The sequence below is a fragment of the Ochlerotatus camptorhynchus genome, unplaced genomic scaffold (genome assembly GCF_037179485.1).
Source record: "Ochlerotatus camptorhynchus isolate MF236.1 unplaced genomic scaffold, CSIRO-AGI_Acam_v1.1 ptg000064l, whole genome shotgun sequence".
Classification (NCBI taxonomy): Eukaryota; Metazoa; Arthropoda; class Insecta; order Diptera; family Culicidae; genus Ochlerotatus; species Ochlerotatus camptorhynchus.
Window position 1 is genome coordinate 3073911 of NW_027040554.1, and position 12967 is coordinate 3086877.

Consider the following 12967-nt stretch of genomic DNA (forward strand, 5'->3'; position numbering starts at 1 on the left):
ACATAATTTGTCATTGTAGAACTTGCGGAGTGCTTCGAGTGTACAGATTGTTTGACGGTGGACGATGTGGAAACCATACTTTGTGCGAATCCCGCAGATCAGTGCTTTACAGTTAGAAAGGATAAAGGAGAAGTGATTCGTGGTTGTACCAGTGACTATAACGGGGAGGAACTCAAAGATGACGAAATTTGTCCAGGAGCTGCGTGTAATTCGGATATTATAGGCAAATCATGTTACCAATGCAAAAATTGCACCGAACTCCAAGACTTGTCACCAAAAGTCTGCATTCAATCTTTCAAAGGATGCTACACTGTCCAAGATCTCAAGGACCAAACCATTGATCGTGGTTGCGTATCGGACTCTGGGTTCACCTCTTGCAAAGAAAACATAAACTGCTTTATTTGTGTCGACGAAGTCTGCAATACTCACGAAGTTAAGCCCAATCCGTTGTTGTGTTCTTCATGTTTAGGAAAAAACTGCTCCAACTACACGCCAGCAGAGCAGTGTGGAAACAATGAAGATTTACTCATTAATCTCTGCGTAACTATTTCCGTAGCCAACGTTACATTGTTCAAAGGCTGTCTAAGTGACGGAATTCCAGAAGACCTAGAAATTTTTTGCTACACCCCTCAACAATCTTGCGAGCTCTGTGACGAAGACTACTGCAATACTCCCGATCTGTCCTGTTTCAGTTGTTCAACTGATAAAGACGGTATTGAATGTATCACGAATCCAATCGATTTATCTTATTGTAAAGCCAACGAAGTTTGTGTTACCTACATGGACGACGCCGGGCATCTAAACCGGGGATGTTCCACTGATCAGGAAGGTATATGCATCGAAGGTCCACTTTGTAAGCAATGTAAAGATCACAATTGCAACGTACAACTCCTACCTGAAAATCGTATCTCTTGTTACCAGTGCGACGGAGATGGATGTGAAGCATCAAAGCTGCAGCCTTCCGACTCGAAACCATGTCTAGTCTACGGCGAAGACCAATTCTGTTACACATACGCTCAAGACAATATCACGGTCACACGAGGTTGCTCTAATGATAAGTTAGCTCTCGTATGCGATAGCGAACCCTGTGTACCCTGCCACGATAAACACTGCAATAGCCAGGATACGGTGCAAGCAAACCAACTTTCCTGCATTCAATGCCCGAGCAACAGTGCATGTGAAGGGCAAGCATTTGGCACAATGTGTACAAAGGAACAACTTCTGGGTCGGTCAGATCAGTGCTATACGCTATATTTCAAAGACCTGATAATCGAAAAGGGTTGCTTATCCGAGCTACCTATCGACCATTTATATTACGAGGACTGCTTGATAGAAGATCCTAGATGCACAATATGTTCTGAAAACGATTGCAACTTTGGAGCGGCATTATGCTATAAGTGCAACTCAAACGAGGACAACGATTGCTCCGAGCTGGTATCTACTTCCCAATATCAATTCGAATGCCAAACGGAATGCTTGACTCTAGTAGATGCCCATGGCTACACCAAACGAGGCTGCGTCGAAGATTTCCCCGACGCATGCGAAAATATTTCACAGTGCGACACCTGTCAAGGTAAACTGTGTAACGACAAAATCCTCCCTGAACATCGTCAGCGGTGTTACGTTTGCCAGGGTTCCAAACTCGAGTGCCTCAATCCTATTCCGGGGCTTGTCAAGGCATGTGTGGTGTACACGCCCGACGACAAATGCTACACGCGCTTTGAGAATTCCACATGGGTCGAGAGGGATTGCTTATCGAGCATTGAGGAAGAAACGTGTGAAGATGAGTGTGTTAAATGTCCAAATATGGGTTGCAATGACTACAAAGCGTACGAATCGAATTTGCTTTCGTGCGTTACCTGTGAAGGTGAAACATGCCGCGGAATAGTTGATGGGCAGCAATGCTCCAAGCAACTACTTCTCGGAAGACAAGATTCTTGCTACGAATACACGGATGGGGATATGGTTTCAAAGGGCTGTCTCAGCGATTTGGATGAAGACAGTGAGATTAAGGAGGAATGCGTGAACAGTCTAGAAGGATTGTGCAGGTTGTGCAGTCATGATGACTGTAATGGAGATATTTTCAACTGTGTTTCGTGTGACTCTTCCACAAATCCGGAATGCGGTGAATGGATGAAACCTGTTTCACCGGACATGTTGGTCATATGTGAAGGGCGCAGATGTGTAAGCTACGTTGATGGTAAGTTCGAGAAGTCAATTTCATCTGATGTATTTTGTGTCAGGAACATCCATGGTGGCTTACGACACCTTAGGTATATTTTTATCCGTTATGCGTCTATCCAGAAAGATCAAACGCTCCTTCCAGAAAGCATTCATTCTTCTACTTCCTTGGTGTAACGGTCTTACACATGTTTGGGCATAGCGCCACTTCCCTATTCGTACTATTGTTAACATTGTAATGCCTGCTATACCGTATTGTGTTTGTACATTTATTGTATCGTGTGTGAAATGGCTGGTCGGTAGAATATTCGGTCGCCTTTTAATTTAATCTTATACTGCTCACAACGCAGTAGGGTTCTATCGTGCTCGATCATATGGTACCAAATCATACTATACCAAATATGATCGCGCACGGGCAGGACCTTTTCCTCCGTTGTGTTATTTTAGAAAACAATTAAATAAAAGACGAACGATTGTCTGGCCGTCCTGCCATGGCGGAGGCATACGAACTATATCATTTATTTATTGTCGTTCATCATTCATTACAATACAAAGCAGTATTTGGTATACAGAGCAAGACACAAGGCAAAACACTTGCGTGTACCACTAACGACACCTGTGCGTGGATACAAACGTTACTACAAATAATAGGGCAATTGAACATGTACTAGACGCTTTGCACAAACATACTCCCCCCCCCAAACCATCGGTTTTCTATTGAGGAAAGTGGTTGTTGGCTGGAAGAATGTAACTGAAGATAAGAAAACACTACAACTGCTCGAGTATCCGGCATGCCCACTCGCCTTTTAGAGTGAGTATGTTTTTCGATTAGAACTGTCGAAGTCCACGGTGAATCGAGAACGCAGAACATACTCAGCCAGACGGCTACCTTTCAGGCCACACCATCGTAGCTGGAAATGGAGCGGAATCCTCGGAGTCGATGACGCCAATCACTTAATATCTTCAGCACGTTACAGGTTTCACGTATGGTGGTTACATAGTTTTAAAAACAGGCCCGCAGGTTTCAAACGATTGGTCACGGCACCAATTTAACCCTTAAAATAATCATCTGATGTATTTTGTTGCAGGAACATCCACGGTGGCTTACGACACCTTAGGTATCTTTGTATCCGTTACGAGTCTATCCAGAAAGATCAAACGCTTCTTCCAGAAGGCATTCATTCTTCTACTTCCTTGGTGTAACGGTCTTACAGAAGCTTATAAGTGCTCTCAACTTAGTGTTCTCGCTTCCACAGTTATCAATTGAGAGCTTTTTATGTCAACCAATGCATTAATATTGTGCGGTACACCGGAAGTCAATTTTAAATCGTGTTTCATATAATTCACAGATAAAGGCTTTACGCAAAAAGGATGCAGCACCGAAACAACTGCCTGCGTACAAGGCGATGCTACCTGCTATGAATGCCACGAATCCATGTGTAACAATGCAGCATTTCCTGAGGACCGTATCCTATGCTATCAGTGTGAAGAATGCAACTATCTAACACCAACCGATCGACCAGTTGCTTGTTCGAAATACAGTCCGGATGAATCCTGCTATACGTACGTTATTGGTAAGGATCTGCTTTTTTTTTAACTGCAATAGTTGCCGACTTCATTGAACTCAAATACGACCTATTTACTTCCAGGTGACTCTATCTACCGAGGTTGCCTAATGGACACGGTTCTTGAATGCACCGAACGCTGTTTAACATGCAATAGCTCCAGTTGTAATGATCATCCGTACGAATTTAATAGTTCGCTTTCCTGTATTAAGTGCAGTGGTGCACGAGACTGCCAAGAAAAATCAGAAACGGAGCTATGTGTGGGAACACTTAATCTAAGCAGCACAGATCAATGCTACAGCCTTTTGGTGAATGATGAAATAATTGAGAAAGGTTGTCAACGAGCTTTCCCTGAATGTTCTGATCTGGTAGATTGTACACTCTGCAGCTGTGATGGATGCAACCTGTATTCAACAGATCCGGACATCATCAGCTGTATTGAGTGCGAAGGAGAGGACTGTGGAAATGAACTAGACGCCAGGGAGTTGTGCGAAGATGTAGCTTGCATATCGTACGTTTCAAAAGAGGGAATTGTATCACGCGGTTGCCTAAGCGGCTTTGAAAACCTTTGTTCCAGTTATGGAAACAAACATGAAACTTGCTCTGAACCCGTTTGCAATAAAAACATCTTCCCATCGGACAGAATCAAGTGCTATCGCTGCGACGACTGTGAGACGATGCTTGGAAGTCCTGAAATTTGTGCCAAATACGTTGAAGGAGATGGTTGCTTCACTGCTATTTCAGATGATGGTTCAACAGTATCTCGTGGATGCATATCCGAACTAAAAACAATTTGTACTGGAGCGTTATGCACTCCCTGCTATGAAACAGGTTGCAATGGCGAAAATCAACCCGATCAAAGTACTACAGAAGCTCCGGGAAGTACAAGCACATCAACTGAAGACAGTTCCATAACAACCGAAGAGGGCAGTTCAACAAGCGAGGCAAGCACTTCAACAAACGACGCGAGCACTTCAACTGTCAACAGCGTAGAAACTACGACCACCACGTCATCATTGGCCTGCATTAGGTGCAAGGAATCAATGGATGTCACTTGTGCGTGGGGCTTCCAATCGGACTCGGCCGAGCAGTGTCCTACGGATAGTGAAACCGGATGCTTCACGTGCAAACAGGAAGATAATAGCATCGTTCGAGGTTGCTCATCGGAACAGGGCCAAAATACATGCTCAGCTACATCGATTGAAGAGTGTGCCGAAGCAGGTTGTAACAACGAAAATCAGCTCACTCAACAGTGTGCAATCTGTGAAAGTAACTGTGACGGTCCCAATGTATCCTATCGGGTGGAGAAATGTGAAGGGATCGTAGAGTACGCCAATCGTGGCTGTTATCTTATTAGAAACGAGCGCAGAATTGTTACCGAGCGAGGATGCGTTTCAGAGCTTGATGCCGAAAAGAAACAAAATTGTGAAGTTTTCAGGGACCAGTGCGTTTTTTGCTACAAAGATGGTTGTAATTCGGCGATGATGGTTCGAGTACTGAACGGTTTGATTGCAGCTGCAATAGTGGTAGCTGTTTTCAGGGCCAAGTTTATTTAGCTATAGTAGATGGCTTTGGATACAATAAGCGAAACATTATGCTCTAATAAGACAAAAAAAAACAATAAGCAGCGTAAACATAACCTATTGAAAATATATTAATGGTAATTAAAGCTATTCAATAGGGTGGGTCACCTTTCCACTGTTCTTTCGATGTGTATTGAGGTCCCCAAAAACTGCGCCAAATTTTGGTTATGATCTAGATTTGCAGAATAATTTTTAATTTTCCAACGAAACGAAACTATTAATTGGTTTGTTAAAAATACAAAAAACAGCTCAATTTTGACCAAACCAGGGATTTAGATTGAGAAAACTATTCAGAACTAACCCCAGACAAACAGACATAACACTAGCAAGTTGTTCATCGAACAAGCATTTAACGGTCAATTTAAAAGTATCGTAGTTGGTAGTACCGCCACCAATGGCGCGCATAGTCAATTCCCGTGCGTTTTACGTTTACACACTACCGCCATCTGTTCAGTGTACTATCCACCGCAGTGTACTCAACAGATGGCGGTAATGTTTTAGCGACGATGTTTTTTAATGTTTTAGCGACGACGAAAATTCAATGAGTTGCGTCTGTTTGTCTGTGCTTTTACTTCGCACATAATATACGCCTGTAGGCATATGCCCGAAGCACTAGGCAATAAGTTAAATAATCATAACTTTTTGCCAGAAGTCGAATCGATTTATGATCTTCGACAAAATCTAAATGCCGTATTAGGTTTCCTAATCTAAAATTGAGCTATTTTTGATTTTTCGACCAGCAAATGAATAATTCCGTTCCGTTTCTTATACCAAATTTAAAACCTTCCCGCAAATCAAGATCATAACCAAATTTTTCACAGCTGTTGTAGACCTCAATACAGAACGAAAATGCAGTGGGGATGTGATACGCTACACTATGCAATGTAGGTTTATTATTTGTTTCCGAAAAAACTTATCACATATGTTTACAACTTGCAGTAGCAAACACTAGCAGTTATGTATAGTTAAAATACTTGTTTATTACACAAATTAAATGAACTTATTAAATTAAAACATGCAAAATTTGTTTTACACCCCATCTAAACCGTATATTTCAAACGTTTACATTACTTCTTAGCCTTTGTTTTAGCCTTATACTTCTTTGAAGCCGTGATTTTTTACACTTATGTATAAGGGAAGGTCCATTAATTATGTCACGCAAATTTTGCCCATCCCCCTCCCCCCCCCCTTTGTCACATTTTTTATAAGGACCTTAATTGTTTTTTGTAAGGCTCGTCACAGTTTCCAAAACCCCCTCCCCCTAAAAGTGTGACATAATTAATGGACGATCCCTAACAGGAGCCACAAATGTTGTCTTTATTATGTGCAACACTCGGGTTATCGGGTAAGTTTTTGGAAGAACATTGGTAATAATGTAGATGAATAGGATCAAAGCAAAGCAAAGCAAAGGACGGTATCAAAATCCAACTGAACAGAAAAGGAAACCCACATTTCTAAAAAAAAATACTTTTCGAATTACAAACCCGTTTCAACCTTCATGTATGGATTTAGCTAGGTCAATTCTATAAAATACAAGCCAATTTTTCAAAGATAGGAGTCGAAATTCAGTTCGGCAGAACAAAAACAATTCTAAGAAAATAGGGTAACCAACTTGAATTGGACCCCTACATATTTTGGACCCTTTTCATATATTTTCCTCGCTTACTGTCTAGTTTCTTCAAATTCATATGGGTTGATGTTGTAATTACATTCTTTCAATTACTTGCTATGTCTCAAGATCATTAGTTCACCTCAAATTGCTTACAATTGCTCAATTTATGCAGTTTTAGAAAATGTTATCGAAAAAGTTTCATGTTTCGACGTTTGTCAAGAGGAATCAGCGTTAGTGTACTTGTTTTAAATTTGGTCTAAAATATACAATTCAATGATTTTGTATCTGACTTTGGAAGATGTATTTCACGTGTTTATAAAGATTTCACCTTAAGATTTTACTTAAAAAGTATTGAATAAAAAGTGTCCAAAAAAGATCGTAAAAAAATGTAACCAACTTATTTTGGACACTTATCAAATGAGAATCATCAAAAGAGCGACAAAAAAAAATTCCGGTTGGTCGATCATGCTATTATCTCAGATTTCTGATTAAATTGGTAAGTAAATCAATCAAAATTATATGAATTCATTGTTTTTAAATATATTTCTTGTTTATCAGGCGATTCAAAATGGGAAAAACGGCAAAACACGTAGAGTGGTCCACTCTGAGTTTTCCTAGTTTTCCTAGTTCCTAGTTTTCCACAAAAGTTTTCCTATCTCCCAAACGCATTTAACTAAGGGGCTGTTCATAAACTACGTAGACGCTTTAGGGGGGTGGGAGCGCTTGGTAGATGTCTACGGTCCATACAATTTTTTAAATTTTGTGTTTGAGACTGTCTTCTACGGAAGGGGGGGGGTTGAAATTTCTCAAAAACCGTCTACGTAGTTTATGAACAGCCCATACAAAAAATAATATGGACTGCAAGCATAGAGTCAGGTCTCCGTATTAAGATTTACTTCTGAATGATTTTTTTTATGGTATGATTAGTTGTTTCCTTATGATTTATTATATTTCCTCCGTTAAACGCGCCAACTTTTGTAACACGAGTACTCACGCGTACAACAGTGTGAGTTTTCCATTTCCATTTTGCAGCCGAGCTACCAATCGATCTGAAATCAACGAGTATTCCTCAAAAAACTTGCTTTTAACTAAACAAGCTAAATATTTATTACAGTTAACCCCCAAAATATGCGGATAATTGAGAAAATGTAAATGGAAACCGCGTAAATGGTGTCCATATTACGAGGGTTCTGACTTAATTGGTTACAACATGGAATATCTCGAGATCCTGACCAGATAGAAAGTTACTGTCTTTGCCAAAGTAGTTCTAGAGATCATAACCTTTTTGCTGGTGGACAGTAGTTCAAAATTTACTTACTACATAGCGCTAGTATACATGTGAAGTTCTCGCATGTGATATATCTCGAAATCCTGACCAGATAGAAAGTTACTGTCTTCGAAAAAGTTGTTCAGCAGTTCAAAGCCTATAGTTCAGATTTTTTTCACTATATGGTGCTAGTATATACGTGAAATTCTCATATAAAATATCTCGAAATCCTGATCATATAAAAAGTTGCTGTCTTCGGCAAAGTTGTTCAGGAAGTCAAGGCCTTTTTGCTGGTGGACTTAAGTTCAGAGTTTTCTCACTTTGCAACGCTAGTATACATGAGGAATTCTCGCATATAAAATATCTCTAGATCCTGACCAGACAGAAAGTTACTGTCTTGGGCAAAGTTGTTCAGGATGTTAGGATCTTTTCGTTGGTGTACAGTAATTCAGAATTTTCCCTTTACGTGGCACTAGTATGCGGGTCATTCAGAGATATTTTAAATGCAAGGATTTCACGTGTCTGTCAACGTCACCTAGTGAGAAAATTATATACTTTCCACCAACGATAGGGTTTGATCTCCTGGACAACTTTGCCGATTACAGTACATTTTTAGCAGGTCTTGAGATATATCATATGCGAGAATTGCACGTATATACTAGTACCATGAAGTGAAATATTCTGAACTACCGTCCACTAGCCAAAAGGCCTTGATCCCCTGAACAACTTTGCCCAAGACAGTTACATTCTATCTTGTCATGCTCTCTAGATATTTTATATGAGAGAATTTAACGTGTATACTAGAACTACATAGTGAGAAAATTCTGAACTATTCTACACCAAGCAATAGGCTTTGACCTCCTGAACAACTTTTTCAAAGACAGTAACTTTCTATTTGGTCAGGATCTCGAGATATATCATATGCGAGAAGTGTATATGTATACAAACGCCACGTGGTGAGAAAATTCTGAACTAATGTCTACCAGTCGAAAAGTATTGACCCCCTGAACAAATTTGCCCAGTACAGTAACTTTCTAGCTGGTCAAGAACTCGAGCTATTGTATATGCGAGAATTACACGTATATACTAGCGCCTCGTAGTGTGAAATTTCTGAACTACTCCACCAACCAAAAGAGCTTGACTTCCTGAACAACTTTGCTGAAGGCATTTACTTTCTATCTGGTCAGGATCTAGAGATATTTTATACACGAGAATTTCACATGTATACTAGCACCACGAAGTGAGATAATTCTGAACTATTGTACACTAAGAAATAGGCTTTGACCTCCTGAACAACTTTGCCCAAGACAGTAACTTTCTATCTGGTCAGGATCTCGAGATATTCCATGTTGTAACCAATTAAGTCAATCCCACGTAGTATGGACACCGTTTACGCGGTTTCCATTTACATTTTCTCTATTATCCGCATTTTGGGGGTTAATTGTAATCAAAGTTTAGCTTTTTTAGTTCAAAACAAGTTTTTTGAGGAATACAAGTTGGTTTCAGATCGATTGGCAGCAACAAAATGGCAATGGAAAACTCATATGTGTTGTACAAAGTACAACAGCGCGAGTAACGGGGGGTTAACTTTTATGCATACCGTAAAACGGGGTGTAATTGATCAGCGGGGCAAAATTGATCGCTGAAATTTCTCGTGATATTTTTTCATGTGCAACATGTTTTTCGTTACTAAGCGTACGAAGGTATCTTTGTATACATTGTAAAAATATTATGCATAAGTACAATATTGGGTATACTCAGCGATCAATTTCACCCCGTTTTACGGCACCTTCTTTGAAAATTTTCCCACCTAGACGAAGCCTAACAAATGCGAGATAGGAAGAAGTGACCGTCGTAATTAATTTTAGGCTCATAGGTTGAAAGAACTTCAGCATGTCCAAAATATATTCGTTCCCATTCAGTGTGTCCAAAATATATTATGGACACTGTCCAAAATCAAGTGGAAGGGTCCAAAATATGTGAATATCATGATGTGAAAAGAATTATTTCTTGAGTATATATCAATAAATAAAACATCTAGTGACATTTTACATCCAAGATGAGTAGCTTTCGAACACAACCGCATGTAAATTGCATAATAATAATAAACAAATAATATTATTTTGACATAAACGTGATCTCACTTCCTCTAGGGGTCCAAAATCAGTTGGTTACCCTACGTGCTTTTGAGAATATTAACCCGGTTCGTCCTTCACGTATGGATTCAGCAAAACCCATTCTATAAAATAAAAGCTTAATTTTCAAAGATATGAGCCGAAATGCAATTTGGCAGTACCGAAAAACCAAATTTCTCTGGAAAAACGTATGGATTCAGCAATTATATAAAATCCACGCCTATTTTTCAAAGATTGGAGCCGAAATTCAACTTGGCAGAACAGGAACCTCAAATTTCTATGAAAATACGTACTTTTGAGAATTTAAATCCAGTTTTCTAAAAAAAATGTGCATGCTTAAAAAAAGGTACCATCACGTATAGATTCAGCAAGGTCATAACATCTAAGTCTATTTCTCAAAGGATGGGGCCAAAATCTTAACAGGAAACCCGATCTTCCATCAATATATTTTTGTGAATTTATACTCGGTTTTCACAAAAAAAAAAACAAACAAACATGCAACCCTCACTGACGTATGGATAAAATCCAAGTCTATTTTTCAAAGATCGGAGCCGAAATTCAACTTGGCAGAACAGAAAATCAATGTTTCTATGAAAATACGTACTTTTGTGAATTTTAACTAGGTTTTCTCAAAAATTTAGAAATTCAACCCTCACGTATGGATTCAGCAGGATCTATTCTATAAAATACAAGCATATTTTTCAAGATAGGAGCCAAAATTCAATTCGGCAAACAGAAAAATCAAATTTCTATGAAAATACTTACTTTTTGTGAATATTAGCCAGGTTCGTCCTTCACGTATGGATTCAGCGAGTTCCATTCTAGAAAATCTGAGCACACATTTCAAACGATTGAACCATATTGAACCGAAATCCAAGCTGGCTTAAAAAAATCATATGAATTCATAAAGGTCTATTCTTTAAAATCCATGCCTGTTTTTCAAAGGACGGAGCCAAAATCCAACTTGGCTGATCAATAAACCCAAATTTCTATAAATAATACGTACTTTTGTTAATGTAAACCCAGTTTTCTTAAGTGGTTACGCCTACCTGCAAGACCAAAAAAAAGCGAAAGTTTGGATTTTTTTTCTCGAAAACGACGCAACATATTGAAAATCGGTTTTCTGCCGTTTATTGAACACACATTAAATGGTACATTTATCAGTCGATGCTGTAAAAACGAGGTCCTGGTGCCCCGCACGGCTGCTCCCCGTGGACGATGTTCTAAAAAACGCTTTTTGCGGTGCCAACTGCGGTTTGTGATGTAATCATCTGAAATAAAAAAAACCATGCCAAATCGTTAACCCTGTGTTTAACTAGTCCTTGATCTTTCGGTTTTTTTTTTAATTTTTTTGACAAAATGGCGGCCTTGCAAAGTTGAATTGCCGATTTTTGATCCTTAAAATTTGTCTTTGATCGGCTGTAAAAAATCGATAGACGAAATCCGAACGATCGTGGACTGCACAAAATAGTACTGAACAGAAATCAAAACGAATCGAATGTATACATTTCGAGAAATTTTTGGCACCGGTTTTGAAAATATGATTCCGAGATAATTGCGTTTAAAGTTTCAAGTTGGGCTTAGTCCACTATAAGTGAATATTTTTGTACGTCGCGAAACTTTCACAATTTTCATCGGATCAACTTGATCTTTTGAGGAAATATTCTTGACTTTATATACTTTCGATTAGGACAATAAAAATAAATCGATTTTTTGAAAGTTTGCAGGTAGGCGTAACCCCTTAACAATTGTGCTTGCTTTAAAAAAAATCGACCATCAGGTGCAGTCTTTAAAATCTCAGGCTAAATTTCAAATGATGTTAATCTCTCAAGAACGAGGAAGGGGTCTAGGGGAGCGGTATCTACGTTCAAAGTTAGTTAAATCACTTCAGGAAAGCTCAGACTAAGATTAAATATTATTCAATCACTCAACAGAAAAGTTTGGACCAAGGTGGAACCAACCGGTGGAAACTAAAGATTTAAAATTGGCTCACTACTTGACTAGCCTATTGCTCCCAAGCTAATCGATTAACGTACCCCATTCTAGGCGAAATTCTAGTACTACAATATATTTGTTTTGATTTGCTATGAAAGTTTGACAGATAAAATGAGGGGTTCGTGGATTTTCATATGTTTCGAGGGGTGCATTGATTAGCTTGGGACTGAAGATAGTGACAGAGCTGAACGAAAAAGTTGAGCACGATTCTTCGGTACCTTCTAGTCTTAGAGTTACCTCTATGGTGTTGTACAGCAATCTTCAATAAAAGGCGTATATTTCTCGATAAGGGCCTGACAGAACCCTTTGATATTGGGAAATGCAGGTCCCAACACCCAACCCAACACGGATAAAAAAGGTTTATTTATTTTTCCCGGATCTCCCATTGAATACCCGGTGTTTTAGGCGAGGTTTTAGGATACTTTTCAAATTTCCTGTTATTTCCCGGTTTGCTGGCCACCCTGTATGATAGGAAACTATTTTTCTGGACTAAAAACTATGTGTTAAGCATAAAAAACAATAAAAATTAGTTGTGAAAAAAAAGTTCAAAATGTGCACAAATAGTAGATATTCTACGATTTTGGTCAATTTGTCAAGTGTCCATTCCAGAAAACTTAGCATTTTTGATA

General features: G+C 39.1%; 1 protein-coding gene across 1 annotated transcript in view; it reads left to right on the forward strand.

Annotated features, from left to right (window-relative positions):
• The window catches only part of LOC135697001 (uncharacterized), a 76228-nt gene that overhangs the window by 59778 nt on the left and 3483 nt on the right, over window positions 1-12967 (forward strand). The window contains exons 10-12 of the mRNA XM_065216544.1: window positions 20-2200; window positions 3531-3755; window positions 3831-5171. Of these exons, the coding sequence (XP_065072616.1) occupies window positions 20-2200; window positions 3531-3755; window positions 3831-5171 (3747 nt within the window). The remainder of the gene's footprint in view (window positions 1-19; window positions 2201-3530; window positions 3756-3830; window positions 5172-12967) is intronic.